This window comes from Ammodytes marinus, assembly GCF_949987685.1.
Source record: "Ammodytes marinus genome assembly, chromosome: 14".
Lineage (NCBI taxonomy): Eukaryota > Metazoa > Chordata > Actinopteri > Uranoscopiformes > Ammodytidae > Ammodytes > Ammodytes marinus.
In genome coordinates this window covers 10266172-10285009 of record NC_137218.1, presented here as the reverse complement: position 1 = coordinate 10285009, position 18838 = coordinate 10266172, and the positions used below count along the sequence as shown (strand labels likewise).

The 18838-nt window shown below is 40.5% G+C and overlaps 1 protein-coding gene across 1 annotated transcript in view; it reads left to right on the top strand.

Annotated features, from left to right (window-relative positions):
• The window catches only part of sh3pxd2b (SH3 and PX domains 2B), a 37209-nt gene that overhangs the window by 8528 nt on the left and 9843 nt on the right, over nucleotides 1–18838 (top strand). The window contains exons 3-5 of the mRNA XM_080041658.1: nucleotides 3918–3993; nucleotides 9169–9245; nucleotides 16051–16142. Of these exons, the coding sequence (XP_079897784.1) occupies nucleotides 3918–3993; nucleotides 9169–9245; nucleotides 16051–16142 (245 nt within the window). The remainder of the gene's footprint in view (nucleotides 1–3917; nucleotides 3994–9168; nucleotides 9246–16050; nucleotides 16143–18838) is intronic.

The window sequence follows — 18838 nt, the reverse complement described above, 5'->3', positions numbered from 1 at the left end:
TCAACATTGACACATCACAGCACAATTAAGAAACTGTATCTGTAGTTTTCTCCATTATTCAACTTCCCTGGCAGGTTCTTTTTATTTTTTATTACAACAATATCTCTATGAGCCAGTGGTACTTTCAAATCAGTCAGTGGTGGAAAATAGTGGTGTTGCAGTTTTGTGTGTGAATTGATCTTTTGACAGTTGTGAGTACCCTGATAGCGTTAGCTTTAGAACAGGGATATACGTAGTACACACACTCAGAACTGATACGTTCACAGACTCAAATTATCATTTCTGTCTAGGTATTGTTTAATGTAATCATTGGGAGATGTCCACATATTACTTAATATATCTGTCATTATAACAATCTATATAGTACTACTACTAATGTGAAATTGCATTGCATCCAATAGAAAATAACTTTGCTGGATAGAATTCAGAATAACATACTTCAGAATAGCATTGGAAAGTCACATGGAGCTTGACGGGGCTCCGCCTTGGACTGTCATCTCCCCATGCCTGTAGAGCATGAATATTTGATGTTGGGTGCATGATGTAACTGGTATTTTCAAGAGACATCTTTACTCTCTCCAGATGCCTTCTTCTTGTTTGAGTGGCTCTGATTACAGAGTGTAGATACAAGGTTTAGAGTATAGACACAGAGACTGGGTGTGTCTGCACTCACAGTCAGACACATGGGAACAATTACAGTGTGTGGGGTACTGGATCTTCTGTGTTTCTCTCTCTCTCTCTCTCTCTCCCTCTCTCTGTATGCCTGTCTCTTTGCTTATGGTGTCTCTCTTAAGGTGGAACTGTCTCAATGATGAAACATCCTACTCTTAAGTTTGTTTTTTGTGAGCTTTTTTGTTGTTGTTGACCTTTTCTGAATTCCTTCTTTGCTGTATGTTACCAGACTAAGGACTAAAGTACTATGATTCACATAGCAGACAAAGAGACTTCAGGGCTGCACTTTTCTGCCCCCTTTTCAGTGTTTTTAGTTTAACGAGGGAAATAATGGCTTAGACTTTATGATGCTGAGCTTTAGCACTCAGAGGAAATAAGAAGTCATTTAAGTGCAACTGTTGCCATCCTGAAATTCAAGCTCAAAGCCGGTTCTTTGGCTTCATGGTATAATAATTAGAACCAAAGCAAATGTTTTTGTGAGATATGAAACTTAAGAATGTTATTGGGAAAACAAAAACAGGGAAAAATAAATGGAATGTCCTTTTGAGGTAGGAAAGTAGGTCGAGTAGATTGATTCAGTCCAACGTCAAAAACACACTAATTTAAGATTGCAGAGCCAGTTTCCTTTTTTTTTTGGTGGGGGGGGGGGGGGCATTCTTGAAGATTTAGGACTAGCAAAGCTGATTAGGGGGGTTACAGATCAGCATTGTGAAATTCTTTTTGTATAAAAATAAGGCTGTTACACAACATTGTCAAACTGACACAAAGGGATAATAAGAAGCATAGAATATGATCAAGAATCTGGGAAAATATAAAGGGAAGCAAAATAAAATGGTCTTTCTCTGTAACAACATTTGTAGGCTTCCTTTTATGCTTTAACACACATTACATGTCTTCCTTTTATCTGACTGCCATGTCTCCTCCCATATGCCTGCATCTATCCAGGAGCTGTCAGACTTGTGGCTCTAGTGCCATATGTTTTATGTTGTTTTCCCCCGTAATTTCCAATAACTGTTGGCGAAAGGTCATGCAGTCAAAAAGTTATTTCGTCTTGTGTTTTTCTCAAAATATAAAAGTACCAAACATCTGTCTACTGAAGTGATTTGGGGCTGTTATATATAACTATATGCCACTCATTGTTTTTTTGGCAACAATACCTCGTTGGCACCTGACAAGACTGTGGTAGTCCGTTGGAAATAATAGAATATACTATTTGGCACAAGTCTTTGCCCTTCCCATAACAACCCTACCTAATATCGCTCCTCTCCCTGCCTCTCCCTCTATTAGTTTTGGCTCAATCAAGTTATTCATTCTTACAAATGTTCAATTTTTGACAGCTTTCAACAACTTCATTTATATTCTTAGAACACTTGCTGTAGAAACGACATAATCACACTGTAAAAAGTTTTGCAAATAGCAGTATCGGGGCTCTAATACATTACAAAACGCCCATTAAGAACTTCAATAGATTATCAAAGCTCAAAAGTATTCTCGTGAGTCGATAAAGTACAGCACCCTCCAAAACACACGCCCTTCACAGTGATGCACATGGCTCATGTTTCAATGCCCCCACATGTATAAAATTAGATTGAAGAGTAGGTGGATCAGAGAAGGCCCATCAGTTATTCAATATTTGGAGTCAGTTACGTTTTATGTTGACTGCAAGCTGGATGCTTTTCAATGTATAAAGAAGGAGTGTGATCACTGAACCAGATACACAATCTGCCTTTACATAACACATCAGAAGTATCTAGAAAAGACAAATTATGGATGCGTAGACATCACTGTGAGATCTGACATGTTGCCTTATAGGGTAAACCTTTCCTGAGCTGCATATTCTAGAAATGAGTCTCTTCCAGTCATAGTACGGACGGAGGTCTATCACTATGGGGGGATGACAAACATCCCTGCTTTAAATATTTGGAGAGATAATATGATTTGACCCTCAAATGCCTCTCCTGAGCACAGCCTTGATGGGTGTGTGTATCATTTTTTATCAGATTGACATTGAACAGAACAGAATTGGAAATGGTATTCATCTTTTAATAAGATAACCCTGACATAGTAACCGACACATGGGTGCAGCACTTACTGCATCTGTAGACCATCAGTAACACCATGTCCTCTTTTTAAAGAGTGAATGTGGTTTGATGACGTCTTCTTAGATGTGAGAATAATATTCATCCGTATCAAGTGTTAACTAGGTTTCCTGGTATGATGTGTATCAAATATTGAAGGTTTTCAGTTTTAATGTGAAACTGGCCTTTCATTTAGGAAAATGGTGTGTTGGAATATGAGAGTATTCTACTTGTTTTTTTTTAAGTATTGGATGCTGTGGTTTGAGCGCAACATCAAAGAAATGTCCAACCTCTTCTCTCTCAAAATTGTATTTACAAGTATTTGTTTTCATTGCCCTACATTTTTCTGCTTTAGGTTTCATGTGATTTGCCTCAAGTACCGGAAGGATCAATAAATAAATAGCATGTGCAGATCCATTGCCAGACAGGTGCATTAAGAGAAAGTGAAAGTGCACTGGAGTGTCTTGGTCAATATGACCAGGTGTCATTTTATTGGCCTCAGCTTTAACCACTAAGCCACTACCCAGAAAACAGCTGTATGGAGAGAATGGAGGACATGCATGGACTTACACATGCACAATATTTATTTATACAGGAGTAAACAACCATACCTGAAAACAGAAATTTTTTTGAACAAAGAAGATATCAGACAAAATGATGGAACATAACCTATAGTTTAATGTGGCCGAGAGTGACGTGTTGAAGTGGAAACTAGAGAGAGAGAAGGAAGAGAAATGGGGATCATCAGATGTAAGAAACCACACTGCTCTCTGGCCTTTGAACGCTATGGAAACAGAAATGTTCCACTATGTCACTGGTGCCTTTTGCTGCAGCAGCATATGAAGTAAAGGGGAAAAACCATACCATCTGCTCAGGACATTCCTAATCATTGGCAGGCCTTCCTTTATTGGCCAAATTCCTTGTAGGAACTGCTGATTTGTAAAAAAATGTGAAGCCTTCCTCTCCAGCCTCAGCTATCCTGTTGTGTGTGTGTGTCTGTGTGTGTGTGTGTGTGTGTGTGTGTGTGTGTGTGTGTGTGTGTGTGTGTGTGTGTGTGTGTGTGTGTGTGTGTGTGTAATGTTAAGTGTATGTTTTATGTGTACGTGTGACTGACTGTAAATGCTTTGTGTGCTAATAAGTTTTAATTAATTGCGGTGTGTGTTGCAGATGGAATTGCTGGACAAATTCCCAGTGGAAGGAGGCCAGAAAGACCCCAAGCGCAGGATCATTCCATTCCTACCAGGTAAGAGTTAAACACAAAATGCCTCCTCAAGGCCTGATCACATACACAGTGCACATAAAAAACTACTTTGGAAGAAATAGAAGAATATCTATTTTGTTATCAATGTATGCCAACCTTTCACTGATTGTGCCTTATGAAATTTGAGGATTTAGCGCGTTCTCCTTTTGTCAATGAATATTGTTTGAGTTTTGGACTGTTGCATGAGTAAATCAAGCAAACATCTCTGCTCCTTTTGACTTGTCCATCACAAACATGTGCACGCAATGGGTTAAAATGTGCACAACAATCTCACTCACTGTCTGAGAGGCTGGGAATGAACTCGAGGACAGCAGGAATATATTGCTGACAAAGGAACCAACCAGAGAAATCTCTTGCAACAATAATTGGTCTTAGCCACAGTGTTTCTGTGAACCGAGAAGACTATGTTTTGGCTGTTTAAACATTCAGATGACTCAGCTGATCTCTACGCATATAGCCCTAACCATATTAGACCATTGCAGTACACAGGATACGTCTTGGAAGCTCTGGATTCAATATATTCCATTTTTACATAGGAATCCTCTTCCTGTGCTCATGAAGCTAAAAGGTTACAGTGCTACAATTCGTCAGTGGTTTTCTTGGGTTAACTGCACAATTGTCCTGGCTGAATCATCATTTTTGTATAAAAAACCTGAATGTATCAAATGATGTATTCTTCTTTTTGAGTACTATAACTGTACAACAAGTACATGTGGCGTATTGGAGAATAAGGGCTTTGGGTGTGTTCAACTCACTTCTGAAATAGTTTGACATTTAGATCCTGAGCTGCAAGTAATCCTTTTTATGAGAAAGCCTCACCCAAAGACTCCACCCACATCTCCCCCACCAGGCTTGGGACGAGTGGGGGGATAGGATTTTTATTTTGGCCTTGCAAGTCTGGAACTCATTGCGAGAAGACACACACACACACACACATACTGTGTTTTGTGTTTGATGAACTCTGTGTAGGAGGGAAGGGAAGTGGGGAGATGGAAGATGGATAGAAAAAAGGCTGCTTTTCTGTGCCGTGGAGTCTTCACTCATGTTTTTTTTTTTGTTGAAGGAAATTACCATTAAAGTTCCCCTGAAGAAGGCACTATATCCCCAACTGCTCCTATGTGCTGCTGAGACACCAACAGTTAAAGAATGCCATGCTGTGGAACTGTTTGCCTTTGTGGCCCGGTGTTGTTCAGTGCCTGCATTAAGGAGAATTCACCATCACTGTAGTCTCAGATCCCACATCAGTAGACCTCTCTGAGATGGATTCCAAGCCTTTGTTTGATTTGCAGAATAATTTTTCCTGACAGCCAAAACAATCTTTCACTTACAGAGCAAAAAAAGTCTGGACTGTGGGCTGAGACCGACCTAACAAGGCACGGAAGTGGGTTTTCGTTTCCTCGGTTGGGTTTATTCAAGGCCTCCTAACTGTTTTTACTCCTTTGGTGTCTCCACATCAGCAAAGTAGCTTGTCTGTGAGTGTGCAGATAGTGCAGAATATCTGCTGTGTTTTTGCCAGGTGTACCCACCACCCAAAAACCTTGGCTGCTGCATTTTGTTCTGACTCCATCCTTTACCTCGGAGGGAAAGTTCTTCTCTGAATACCTCCCATGGTGCTGACTTCCTTTTGATATATATATATATTTTTTAGATCAAAGTGGTCAATTCGATCCGATTAGCATAGATGTTCTTTAAGGCAGTGTCAGCAGGCCAGGCTTTGAAAAAGTGCTCATATGCTTTTGAGCAATTATCTAAGGCTGGGGTTCTTAAACTTTGAGTCAAAACATCAAGATGGAATGTGGGTCCGGTTCTTTAGGGGCCCCTTGCATGATAAAATAGGTGATACTCTGTTTGGCTCTGGATCTCTCTCCCTGCCACAGTAGGAGGCACAGTATTTCGGGCATGTCAAATATGTTTCTGTGGAGCGAGATGAATATTCCTGAGTATTCCCCAGTCGGTCCACTATGAAGAGCTGAAAAATGCAAAACTTTCATCTTTTATTTGCAGGAGGAAACAATCGCTGTCTAACTTTGTTGTGCATTACCAGGAGCAGACTTGTCTTTTACGGAAGCTCATGAAGTTATGTTAGCCCTTACTCAGCAGCTTACATAAGTACACAGTAATTACAACACACACAGACAAAGCTCATTCTTTAAAAAAAACTCCACATTAAAGTTGCAGTTTAATGTAGAGCCATTTTGGTCACGTCTTTAGAGACAAGCCGTAGGTCTAGACAGGGGCTCAGATATACAGTATAGTCAGCCTTATAAAGTAAGTGATGATCAAAAAAATAAATAATATATATATATATATTAAAATAATATATATAATAATAATAAATAGAACGCTCTATCTCTCTTTTCGTCTTTCTGTCTTCACTTGCACTGCACTGCTTGTGATCAGAGACCTGAGTCTGCTTGCATTAGGAAAGTGGGCAATCGCCTAGTTTTAGCGGGTCCACCCGCATTTAAAACACCTGTGTTAATGGATAAATGGTATTAGCGAGGGAGGCTGAGGTCAAGTTGTCACTCTTGTACCAGCAGTTTTCAAGGCAGGTCTTGTGTTTGTAAATGCAAGTATCATGTCCAGGTAGAGTTATGTATAATATTTAATAGTCTCAGGTCTTAAAATCAGTCATGTCAATCAAGACAAGTCCAAGTCAAGCCACACGTTGCAAGGTAACTGCATAGACCTGATATTTAAATATGCAAAGTAATCACCCTTACAAAGCCTGCTTGTGTCTTTCACATTTATTTTCTCAAGGTACATTTTTAGGGAGTCATGTATCAGAGCGGTCCAGGCCAAGATAATTCAAGTCCTGCATTTATTACCTTAAGTCTGACTAGAGTCCATGTTTTGAGTCTATGACTTTGGTGTAAAGATTTGAGCTACTTGAAGGGGCCAAAATAGGGTTAAAAAAACAAACAGAAGGAATCTGTGTGTGGTGAGTCCAGTGATTAAGGGGTGAGTCCTGGGAACAGCTTTCTATTCAGTGTGTGAGGTGTGTAAGAACGACCCTCTCTGTGTTCCCATCTCTCTATCTGTCTCTTCTCACCAACTTCCATCCATCATTCTCCCCGTGAACCAAAATATGTTTGATACCTCTGGTCAAGGCTGGCTCTGAGATTAGCCATAAAGTCTGGGCCCACCTCAGCACGGTGCCAGCAAGGCAGCAGCTTTTTACTTTCCTTCCTCCATCCCTCCCCAAATGAGCCCTTTTTTTCCCTCAACTGCACCCATGAGCTGCCGTGCATACAGAGTGGCTAGTGTTGAGTCAGTGCTTCCCTCATGACCCCTGAGAGCTTTGGAAAACTGTCAAGAAAGCTTTCTGTTCGAGGACCGCCGAGGGGACGAGAGCTAGAAAGAGACAGACAGAGAGAGAGAGGGAGAGAGAGAGAGAGAGCTAGAGAAAGAGAAAGAGAAAGAGAGAGAGAGACACAGACAGAGGAGGACACAGTAGGCGTCTGGGGGAGTGACTTTTAAATGTCTCCAGTTTTCATCTGCTGCTTTCCAGACAGTGTGTCCTTTAAAAGTCTGCTCTGGCAAGATGTTTTCCAACACCTGAGAGATTTGAAATGTCTTCTCTAATCCTTCATCTTGTTAATCTCCTTTTTAATAGTCTCCCACATGTACTATACTGCTTCCCCTCTGCACAAATGTTGTGGCAAATAAGGCAGGTCAGGTCAGAACAAGCACACTTGGTACATTTCCTGTGTTCACTCCTTTTTGACTTATTTATGTAGTACGTGGAATTCCCAAGAATATAACAGTGTTAGTCCAATGTTGGTTTTTCATCCCTAGTTTCTTAAAACAAAGAGTGGTGACAGTGTTAAAGGATAACTAGAGTCAACTTGTAAGTAAGCATCCTTGATGGGATGCAGTACAGAGGTGGGGAAGAACTGTATTTGTGTGCTTGTGTTTATCGGGTAAATGGATGAGATTTGTGGTCTTTTGCGGAAGTCACCATTCATCTATACCAGTCGGGATTCCATACCTCTTGACAAAATTATAATTTGTTTTAGTCTTTACCATTCAGATTGATCCATTTTAGACTCGATTCAAAAGGCGATTACACGTGTGCATTTATAATCAGATACTCAAATGTTGTCTGTGTGTCCCTTCATATATCTTTACATCACTATGCAATTCTCTCACTCGTAAACAAAACACGCATTTTTGTTTTAGAGCTGTATGGTTTTGGCGGGGAGGGGGGGGGGGGGGGGGGTGACGGCTCAGCAGCGATCTCCTGTAAGATTTAGATTCATGTTTCAGCAAGTCTGCTTTAAACGTGCTAAACAAACCCCATAACCCCTTGATGGAGGTAATGTACTGTAGTAGTTACTTCTCAAAAAACATGTACCTTTTTGTGTTCAAGATCTTATTGCAGCCCTGACTTCCTGCCCTGTTAGATGTGTTTGCATTAGAGTGGCCTAAGTGAATTCATTGGATAAATCCCAGCAGCTAAAAAGATTTCCTTACACACCGTCAAGTTAAAAGAGTATTTAAAGAAAGCTGTGTGTCGCCATTTCTTGTTATTGTTATGGCGACCCAGCTTGTCTGTGCCTGCAGTTATTTGTGCCTGGAGATAAGAGCGGCGGAGTAGCATTTAAGCTGTCGTGCAGACGTTATTTGCTTTTCCCCCCAAAATCATTTATTCATGACTTGAAAAGGCCAGCTATTCACCTAGCTCTGTACCCCCCCCCCCCCCGCCCCTCCCATTGTGCTGTCAGTGTTATTGATGACGTGACTGTCTTCTGTCTGCATGGTAATTTACTAACCATGCTTTGTAATAACCACTGTGTCCTCCTGACTGTCCTTCAATGAACCCCCTGACTCTTTGAGTTGCTCTCTACATAAGCACCATTCATACAACCATTTTTTTTTAATTCAGTCATATTTCTTTTTATGTATGTACATAAGAAGACACATGCTTGGTATGAATAATGATGATCAGATTATTTTATATAATTTTGCTGAAAATAATTGTTTATTAGCAAGACTGCTCATCTCTATTCCTTAGGTTAAATGTGCTTTGATGTTCTAGCAATCATTGACATTGACATTTACTTTATTCAATCCTTTTAACAGATTGTATTGATGACGGAAAGTAGTTTTGTTTGGCTTTTCTGATTTCTACATCTTTGTCCTACTTTGTTACAGGGAAGATCCTGTTTAGGAGGAGCCATATCAGAGATGTGGCCATGAAAAGGCTAAGGCCCATCAACGAGTACTGCAGGGTAAGTGTATTAATATGACTTTTACCTGAAAGCTGCAGTGCCTGTATGTGTGTAGTGAAAGTGAAGCTACACTGAACAGAGAGCTTGGACATCTTCAACACAAGAACTCAAATCATGCTTTAAAGTAGCGGCCAGGGGAAACGGAAAAAACACAGATCCCAACCACAAATTGTATCAACTTGGAAAATAATCTATCATACCCTCTGTATATACTGTATATTAACACATGTCACTGTTTCCTCCAGCACACTGAGTATTACACTTACACCCAGGAGAACTTATTTTTTACTTGGATACTTGGATTTCTTATGCTACAACAAATGTCACAACATCGTTATCCATTATCGTCATCTCTCAGATACGCCAGCTATCAAGCAGAGCCACAGACACTGTAGTTGTTAAATCTTCAAACACGTGGTTATATTCATTACATTTAGGCTCACCGGCAGCCACACAGCAAGATTTGCATACCAGATTTATAGGAATACATTGTTGTCCAGGAACAGCTGCATGACTAATGCCATTGCCCTTGCCTTTTAAATTTGCACTTCTGTACGTGTTTGTGTGCCATATACTCAACTCCCCGGAGCAAGGCTTTGTGACAGAAGGCATCGACCCTGCTGAAGTGTCCTAAAAGCTCCCCGGGTGCTCTGTAGCTGACTCTGACCTCCCTGTTAGCGCAGACAAGCTAAAGGAGAATTTCTCTCAAGGGATCAATAGAGTGTGTTAAAAAAATCTTTATCTATGTAGCTGAACTGGAAGAGGATGCAATTGAATCTCTTTAGTGTACAGCAATCGCTCATGATCCCTCTGGACAAGATCATTTATAAATGCACTCTATGTGTTGAACTTGCTGGCAGTGACAGGAAAAGGACATAGTGGTTGAGTATAGAAGTGTCGTGATGTGTTGTGGTTGTCTGTTTTAATGTCTGAAATACCTCATAACGGTTTAAAACAGAAATATTGTAAAAGCAGTGCATTATCAGGGCCATTACATGGCTTTTTAGCAAAGACATTAATCACTTAGCCTCGAGAATGGAAAAAAAAATGCAACAACCTCCGACTCCACTGAAGCAGAGCTGCAACCATAAAACTGCCAATAGCTAACAACTAATTGCTTTTTGACAGAGATGTAACCACAGCAACCTAAAAATGAATACATTATAATGGGCTTCTTAGCAAGCTGTGCCTTTTTGAAGTCAATCCAAAGAAAGGTTTTTAAAATGTCTACTTTTTGAAATAAGGTTGCCAACTGTGTCTATTCAGTAACCAAGGAGGGAGTCTGTTTAGCTACCAGATGCCACTGCTTTCTATGGTCAAACATATGCAGAAGGATACATTGGCCACAAAGTCACAAGTTCACAACTGAAGGAGATGAGTTGTTGTTGACGCTCAAGTTGTGGTGGTAACTATCAGCAGAGAGTTGTGCCAAAGGCTAAGAGCTTGTTGATGCTGCTGAGCTTGCTCCAGTCAGCACATATACAGCCCATAGGGTTTTTTTGTGTGCAATTTTAGCATGTTGCCTAAGGGCCTCTAAGATATACACACCTCCTTCTGTGCCATTCAAGGTTGTTTTTACAGGTTAGGTGTATCTTAGCCCACACTTATTCTTTAATGTGTTTTCAACTGTATTCTTTTTATTGTGGTATCATTTCTCTTCTACCATCACCCACAGATCTTTCATACCATACTAATTGCTCGAGATGTTTTGGATCACTTTACTGCTAAATGTTTTGGTTTTGTGTATTCCCGAAAGGATAATAAACCTAAGTTACAAATGCCTTATAGTGAAGAGAAAAATGTTATGTTTGATATCCTTTGTTGAGGGATGCAGGGGCTAGGGACTGTACAGCGTTTCTCCCGAAAATGTCAATGGGGGTTAAAGGAATGTACAGCTGGTGTAGGCAACATCTTTAAGCACTTATGTGAAAAATAAGAGTTGGGGGGAATGGGTCGTGCTGTTGGTTCGTGTCTATGGGTGTGGATGTTTATGGGAATAGCTGAGCCACACCAGTGACCTGCAGTCAGAGTTGTTATTGTGGAATTGTCTGAAGAGTTATAGAAACTACATTAAGTTTAGGAGATGAATGGTCTTTGATTGACATTCATGTTTCGTCAAAACAAAACGTAACTGTCTTAAAGTAACATCTAAAAGTGGAGTTAGCGATTCTGGAAAAAGCTTATTGTTTAAATCACTTTTTGTAAAAAAAATCAGTGAATATGGTGAATAACGTGAGGAGATATTCACTGATATTCACTGAAAAAATAAAATAAAAAAATGTACAACAATCGTTCTCAAATATCACTGACTGAACCTTTTAAGGACAAAATCCCTTAAAGTATGCTAGAGCATTTCCTGGAGTAGAAATTCATTGTCACACTTGTGTTTTTAAAGTCACAACTCAGCAGCGTGTCCACCATCTCACTCATCAACAGTGTCTGTCCCACGTAGTTGATGATTTAAAACATCATTCAGGTCAGATATCTGTAGCATGCAGTGTGGAACTCTGGGTAATAGAGTACCTGTTGAAACAAATCTGAACTTGACTGTAAGCAAAATAGAAAAAAAAAGGCCTTTTCATCCACCCCGCATGCAGTCAGGTTAACAGGGTAAAACTCCATGTTTTTGTTGAGGAAGAGCTGAGTCAGCCCTTCTGCTGTACAGCTGAGGCTTTGACCTGACTCATATGGAATTTCCCTGGTTGTAAAGTGTTATGTTTTTATTTAAGTCAGGAAACGCAGTTGAATAAAAATGTGGAATTGGGGTCTGTTTGCATAAACCTCCAGTGAGACTGCTGAGCTAGGATGACTAGAAAGGTCACACAGCGTCATTAAAATGCATCACATCAACAAGTTTAAGTAATGAAGCAATTTCCACTCGCTCTTCATTAGACAGTATTGAAATTATTTGAAAAGATAATGTGTTTGTAACTGTGTCAGCATCATAGCATCAAGACTTACAAAGGTACCTTAACGTATTCTGAGCCCAGCTGCTCCAACCAGTAGGAATTTTCCAAACGTATATATTTACAAAGAGCCCTTTTTTGTTTTTGAATACAAAGTTTTTCATTTGATATTTTTTTTATATCAAGACATAAGGATCCCCATTTGTTATGTATGTGTCTACATTTGAAAAGTTACTGTGCACAGACTGTCAAAATGTTTTGTAATTTTAGATGGGAGTGCACAAGTAGATCTCTCCTTTCCATTACATTTTTTTCCTTGGAGAAAACGGAGAGAGAGAGACACACACACACACACACACACACACACACACACACACACACACACACACACACACACACACACACACACACACACACACACACACACACACAGGCACAGGCACACACAATTACCTTAATGTTGCCTGCTGTAAAGAACACCCATAAAGTCCATTTGCAGTAATGTACCCTGAGCCTCCCTCCCCGTCTCGTCCCTGGGGAGAATTGTAATGAGTGGACGGGCCGCTGTCTGACACAAGGAGAAGAGATAAATCCAAAGAGACGATAGCCGGTTCATAATGCACTCTGACCTCAGGCTCAGCACAGCCTTCTGACTACTAGAGATTGGAAGGAGTCCCGCGCAGGTCACCAGTAAAAAAAAAAACCTTAAACCAGCTACTAAGCTTCGGTGTCTCAATACATGGATGCATAATAATACTCTATACACCATGAATCAACAGTGGGAACACATGCAAACTCACACTCACTTGGACTTTGCGGCTAATTGAAAACACTAGTTATTATACAGTCATATGAAAAAGTTTGGGAACCCCTCTCAGCCGGCATTATAATTGACTCTGCTTTCACAAAAAAAAGATAAAAGTGGTGTGTCTTTAATTTACCAGGAACAGCTAAGTACTGGGATGTTTTCCAAACAAAGATTTTTTGAAAAGCGGTATTTGGTTGTATGAAATAAAATAAAATGTGAAAAACTGGCTGTGCAAAAATATGGGTACCCTTGTGGTTTTGTTGATTTTAATGCCTGTAACAGCATGTAAAACTGATGACTTTAAACACACAGTTGGTTGGATTATGTTGTTAAGCCTTGAACCTCATTTAATTGTCTGTTTAATCATGAGAAAATGTATTTTAGGTGCCTAAATGCAAGTTGCACTTCTCTTTGACTCTCTGCTGAAGTGAAACAGAATGGGATCATCAAAACTGCTCCAAAAAGATCTGAAAAACAAAGATTGTTCATTGTCATGGTTTAGGGGAAGGCTACAAGAAGCTTTCCCAAAGGTTTCAATTGTCAATTTCGACTGTAGGGAACGTTGTCAGGAAATGGAAGGACACAGGCATAGTGGCAGTTAAACCCAGGCATGGCAGACCAAGAAAAAAACAGGAGCGGCATAGGTGGAGGATTGTGAGAATGGTTGCACACAACCCACAGATCACCTCCAAAGACCTGCAAGAACATCTGGCTGCAGATTGTGTATCTGTACATCGTTCAACAATTCAGCGCAATTTGCACCAAAACATCTGCTTTTTATAAAGACCAAATAACTTAATTTTTGTCTCATCAGTCCAAAGCATTTTCTTCCAATATGAAGCTGGCTTGTCTAAATGAGCTTTTGCATACTCCATGCAACTGTATCTGTGGCGTGGGCGCAGAAAGGGCTTCCTTCTCATCACCCGGCCATACAGATGTTTTGGTGCAAATTGCACTGAATTGTAGAACCATGTACAGATACACAATCTGCAGCCAGATGTTCTTGCAGGTCTTTGGAGGTGATCTGTGGGTTGTCTGCACCCATTCTCACAATCCGCCGCATATGCCGCTCTTGTACTTTTCTTGGTCTGCTAGACCTGGGTTTAACTGCAACTGTACCTGTGTCCTTCCATTCCCTGACAACGTTCCTTACAGTAGAAATTGACAATTGAAACCTTTGGGAAAGCTTCTTGTAGCCTTCCCCTAAACCATGACAATGAATAATCTTTGTTTTTAAGATCTTTTGGGAGCTGTTTTGATGATCCCATTCTGTCTCACTTCAGCAGAGAGTCAAAGAGAAGTGCAACTTGCATTTAGGCACCTAAAATACATTTTCTCATGATTAAACAGACAATTCTATGAGGTTCAAGGCTTAACAACATAATCCAACCAATTTTGCGTTTAAAGTCATCAGTTTTACATGCTGTTACAGGCATTAAAATCAACAAAACCACAAGGGTACCCATATTTTTGCACAGCCAGTTTTTCACATTTTATTTTATTTCATACAACCAAATACTGCTTTTCAAAAAATCTTTGTTTGGAAAACATCCCAGTACTTAGCTGTTCCTGGTAAATTAAAGACATACCACTTTTATCTTTTTTTTGTGAAAGCAGAGTCAATTATAATGCCGGCTGAGAGGGGTTCCCAAACTTTTTCATATGATTGTACTTTGCCCGTGGCAGTGATCCCACTCCTCCTTTTTTTTCTCAACACGAGCTGCTTGGCATGGACGTATAGCTACAAGTATGACAAGGCAAATGCGGCACATGGGGACAAGGGCACCTTGGGGTTGGGTCTTTTGGCTTCCGTTCCATATCCTGTCAGCCCTGATTTTATATCAGTGTGAGAGTGCGAGAGATAGATAGAAAACTCTGCTCCCCTTTTTAAAGGAGTGCACCGAAACACTTAGGAGTATTAAAACCAGAGGTAGAGGGCCAGCAGAGGAAGCTTGATGGATAGCATTGAGCTTCGCCTGCCAGCACAAGGAGAAGGAGTGGCCTATAGCTTTCTCTTTCACTGTAAGAAAGATACATTGTAGTCGTTGGCTACGGTTATACTGTCTTCTGACATCAAGCTGTTGAGGTGATTATCTGTTTCACTGCTGTTCTTTGGTGGTTTGGTTGAGAGAATAGCAGAAGCAGATAAAGCACATAGGCTCAAGAGAGACAAAGAGAGAAAAAAGGCCCAGAAATGGATAGAGTGTGATAAGATGACTAGCGGTGTGTGTGTGAGAGAGAGAGAGAGAGAGAGAGAGAGAGATCACACTAATAAAGAGAAAGCTGAATGTGGCTGTTTGTCTTTCATCTTTAGCTGGGCTGTCAGGGCTCATCTCTCCATCACTGGTGATTCTCCACAGAGGCAGAAGATGAGGGAGGGAGGGAGGGAGGAGAGACGGATCAATGAACCGAGAACAAGAGAATAGAACAGAACCAGCTGCTGTGATTAAAAAAACACACAAGAACTGAAAGTTACCATCGTTTGACTTGTTGGTGGTGATGCACTTTTTTTCTGGTTTTAACTTTTTTCTCTTCAAATTGAAATTGGAACACCAGTGGGGATAATACATTTGATTTGAGGGACTAGAAATAACATTATAGAAACTAGAGGACAGCTAATGCCCAGGCATACTGTCCATACACACAATGCGATCAAATTGTGTGGTTGAATCTCAGTTGGCATGTGCATGTCCTCTTAAAAACAAACCTTTTTTTTCTGGGTCACATAGTACATATGTTGTGTGATATACTGTATGTACCTTTTATGTGTAACTTCAATTTCTGTGAGGGAACATTGTACTCATGTGGTTCTAGTTCTAGTTCATTTGTTCGCAAAACGTACACCAAACTTACATTATATAAAACACATTTATCCATGCCTTTTGCACGCTTCAGCATCTATCCCTGCACTGGAGAATAGTCTGAACGTGTCCTTAAATACTGTATGTAGTAATGACTTGTTGTTTGACTCTATAGAAGGCAGACACCCCCTGAACACTTTATGTAACCTCTGGTTGACTTCTCTGTGTACTGTAGTGATTGCAGTTGTCAGTTTGTGTGATTACTTTCCTGCTATCTTCTATCCCCGCAGGCCCTCATTCAGCTGCCTGTCTACATCTCCCAGTGCGAGGAGGTCAGAGTGTTTTTCGAGACCAGACCCGAAGACCTCAACCCACCCAAGGAGTAAGTACCAGACAGGCAGACACACACACACACACACACACACACACACACACACACACACACACCTCCTTAACTACTAAAAACCTTTCAAGTTCACAAACAATGGCAGACACCAGTCATTGTTCGCCCCACTGATGTCATGTCACTAACCGCCAACATATACCTCCATCCTGCCAACCCTCTAATGGATATGATCTCATACTGTTGCACTACTTCCTTTCACACACACACACTTCAACTTTTTAAAATGCTGTGTTGGCACCATTTATGCATGTAGTGGCTCCAGACAGCTCAGGCTGCATGGGTTGCCCTGACGACGTGCAGTCTGGCTCTGTTGTGTCTTTTAAATCTCACTCAACACATTAGCGTCATACACCGCGCTGACAGTTACAATGTGCGAAAAACTAAGACATAAGTGAGCAATGAATGCCAGCGTCCAACACACACAGACGCACGTGTTGACACGCACATAACTTGACGGACAGGTCCTCAGTTACACATGTGTTGTTATAGAGGTTTACCGGCACCTTTAGGGCAGTGGAGGTTATGGGTGGCTGCTTTCATAGGGACCATAATGTGGGGGCTAACATTTGAACCCTTGAGATGGTTTTTACACCAATAGCTGTCAGCCGAGTTATTAGTTTTAACCCCTCTGTCATCACTTACTGATGTGTGGCACTAAGCGATGTGAAGTTGCCTCAGTCGGCAGGAAATTCAGTTGATAAGTCCTGTGATATATGATGGGAGTGCATGTAGGGCCAGGATTAGGTCAGCATCTATAGAGAATGTTATTTTAGTTTTTGTCAATTTGCAACGCTTGGTAAGTCAAGTAAGAGATTGTGTCCCAAAACTTACAACACACTAATGCTTGTACCTTATATTTTCAACTTAACATAGCTGTGCACTTGTATCACTCCATAATAGTCTTCAGTTATTGTAACAGCCTTGAGGAAGGTACTTTATTTGGCATGGCTCGTTTTGGCATCAATACCTACTGAATGTGTGTGTGTCTTTTTTACATACCAACTTTTAGCCCCCAAGTCACCTTGACATGTAAAGCCAATAAACCGGCAACCGGCTCAAAGCAAGTGAAATTGCAAAATGTTGCTCCAATTTTAAGTTAATTTTTTTACACTTTAGGTCCATGTGCATTTGACTGAAAAGCCACTTTGTATTGATTGTTGTGAATATACAATCTTTCAAAATGTTTCTATTGTTTTGTAGGTGCAAACATTCATAAAACATAGACTATGTCATGTGATTATTAACGCAACACATCTTTTAAAGAGCAGCTCATATTCTAGGTATTTAGCTAATGTCTATGAAGGGTGACTTTGACCCTGAGGAAGCAGCTGGGGGTTGTTGCTCAATGACAATTTAACAGAACACATTGCTGTTACGGGTATTGAGTGTGTGAGACGGGCACTCGCACCAACTTGTCATATTGTCGTCCATAAGGTGGATGGATTTAATGTCATTTTGATGTGTCTTGCAGGCCAGATGCCGCTCATTTGCCAACATTTTAGGACTGTAATAATAACCGTAACCCTCTGTAACTCTCCATTAAAAAGAAAACGTCCTAATATCCCACACACACATTTTGTCTTTGGTCCTCCCCCAGAGGTTGCCAAGGACACATACCCCCTTTACTCCTGATACAAAACCCCCAAGCATGTGTTGGGAGAGGCAGGAAAAAGGGCGGGGGAGCATTTACTTGTGGCGGATGAATATAGTAGAAAGACCTTGGTTTGTCTTTATTGAAATTGGATTACTGTTTTTTTCTGCCAGTGCAGCCTGCTGTTTGGCTGACTGACAACAGACACAGCAACCTACTGTGGGAGAAGATTTATCGTGGCCTATAAATCTACTGCACTGAGAGGAACATCTTAGGCTTTCTTTTACAGAGCAGCAAAAAAAGGGGGGAGAGGAAAAGTAGTTCCTGAATGTAAAAGAGGAAGAAGAGGGTTTGAGAACCAGAAAAGATTGGTTGGATGGGAAGGAGTGTGTAGAAAATAAGAAGTGTTGCAACACATAAGGGAGATCATAGGGGCAGAGAAAGATAAATTAGATTTTTGATCAAGATGGTGAAATAAGAGGTGGATGGTAATAGTGAAGTGAATAGTGAGCTGTTCTACAACAAGGACAGACAGAAGGGGAGGTATGGGGTGAGGTGAGGTGAGGTGAGGTGAGGTGGGGTGGGGAGAGAGGGAGAGAGATTATGAGAGGAGGGATTTCATCAATCATTCAGATCAATATCACATGAGTCCTTTGTTTTGTGGAGACTAAATTTCAGCCCATATTTAATAGATGGATGGATGGATGGATAGACAGACAGACAGACAGACAGACAGTAAATTGTGTGCTCACAATTTTGTTTAGTTACAGTTGTGGTCAAAAAGTACATGAAGAATTAAAAAATAACACACATATACAGAAGTTTTGTTGTCTCGAAATGAGGATGATATAAAAAAATAAGAAATATTGCACCATGGGCCCGATATTGAAAGGCAAAAGACTAAACCACTGGACTATACCACAAAATATGAATTATATAGTATACTGTGTGGGTCTTTATGCTATATACTGTATCATCTGATAAACATGTTCTTTTCATGTAAACGTTTGACCACAACTGCTTATGTTGCTCTCAATTTATTGTGGCCCCCACATGACTCAATGGTTGCCTGATGTGAATG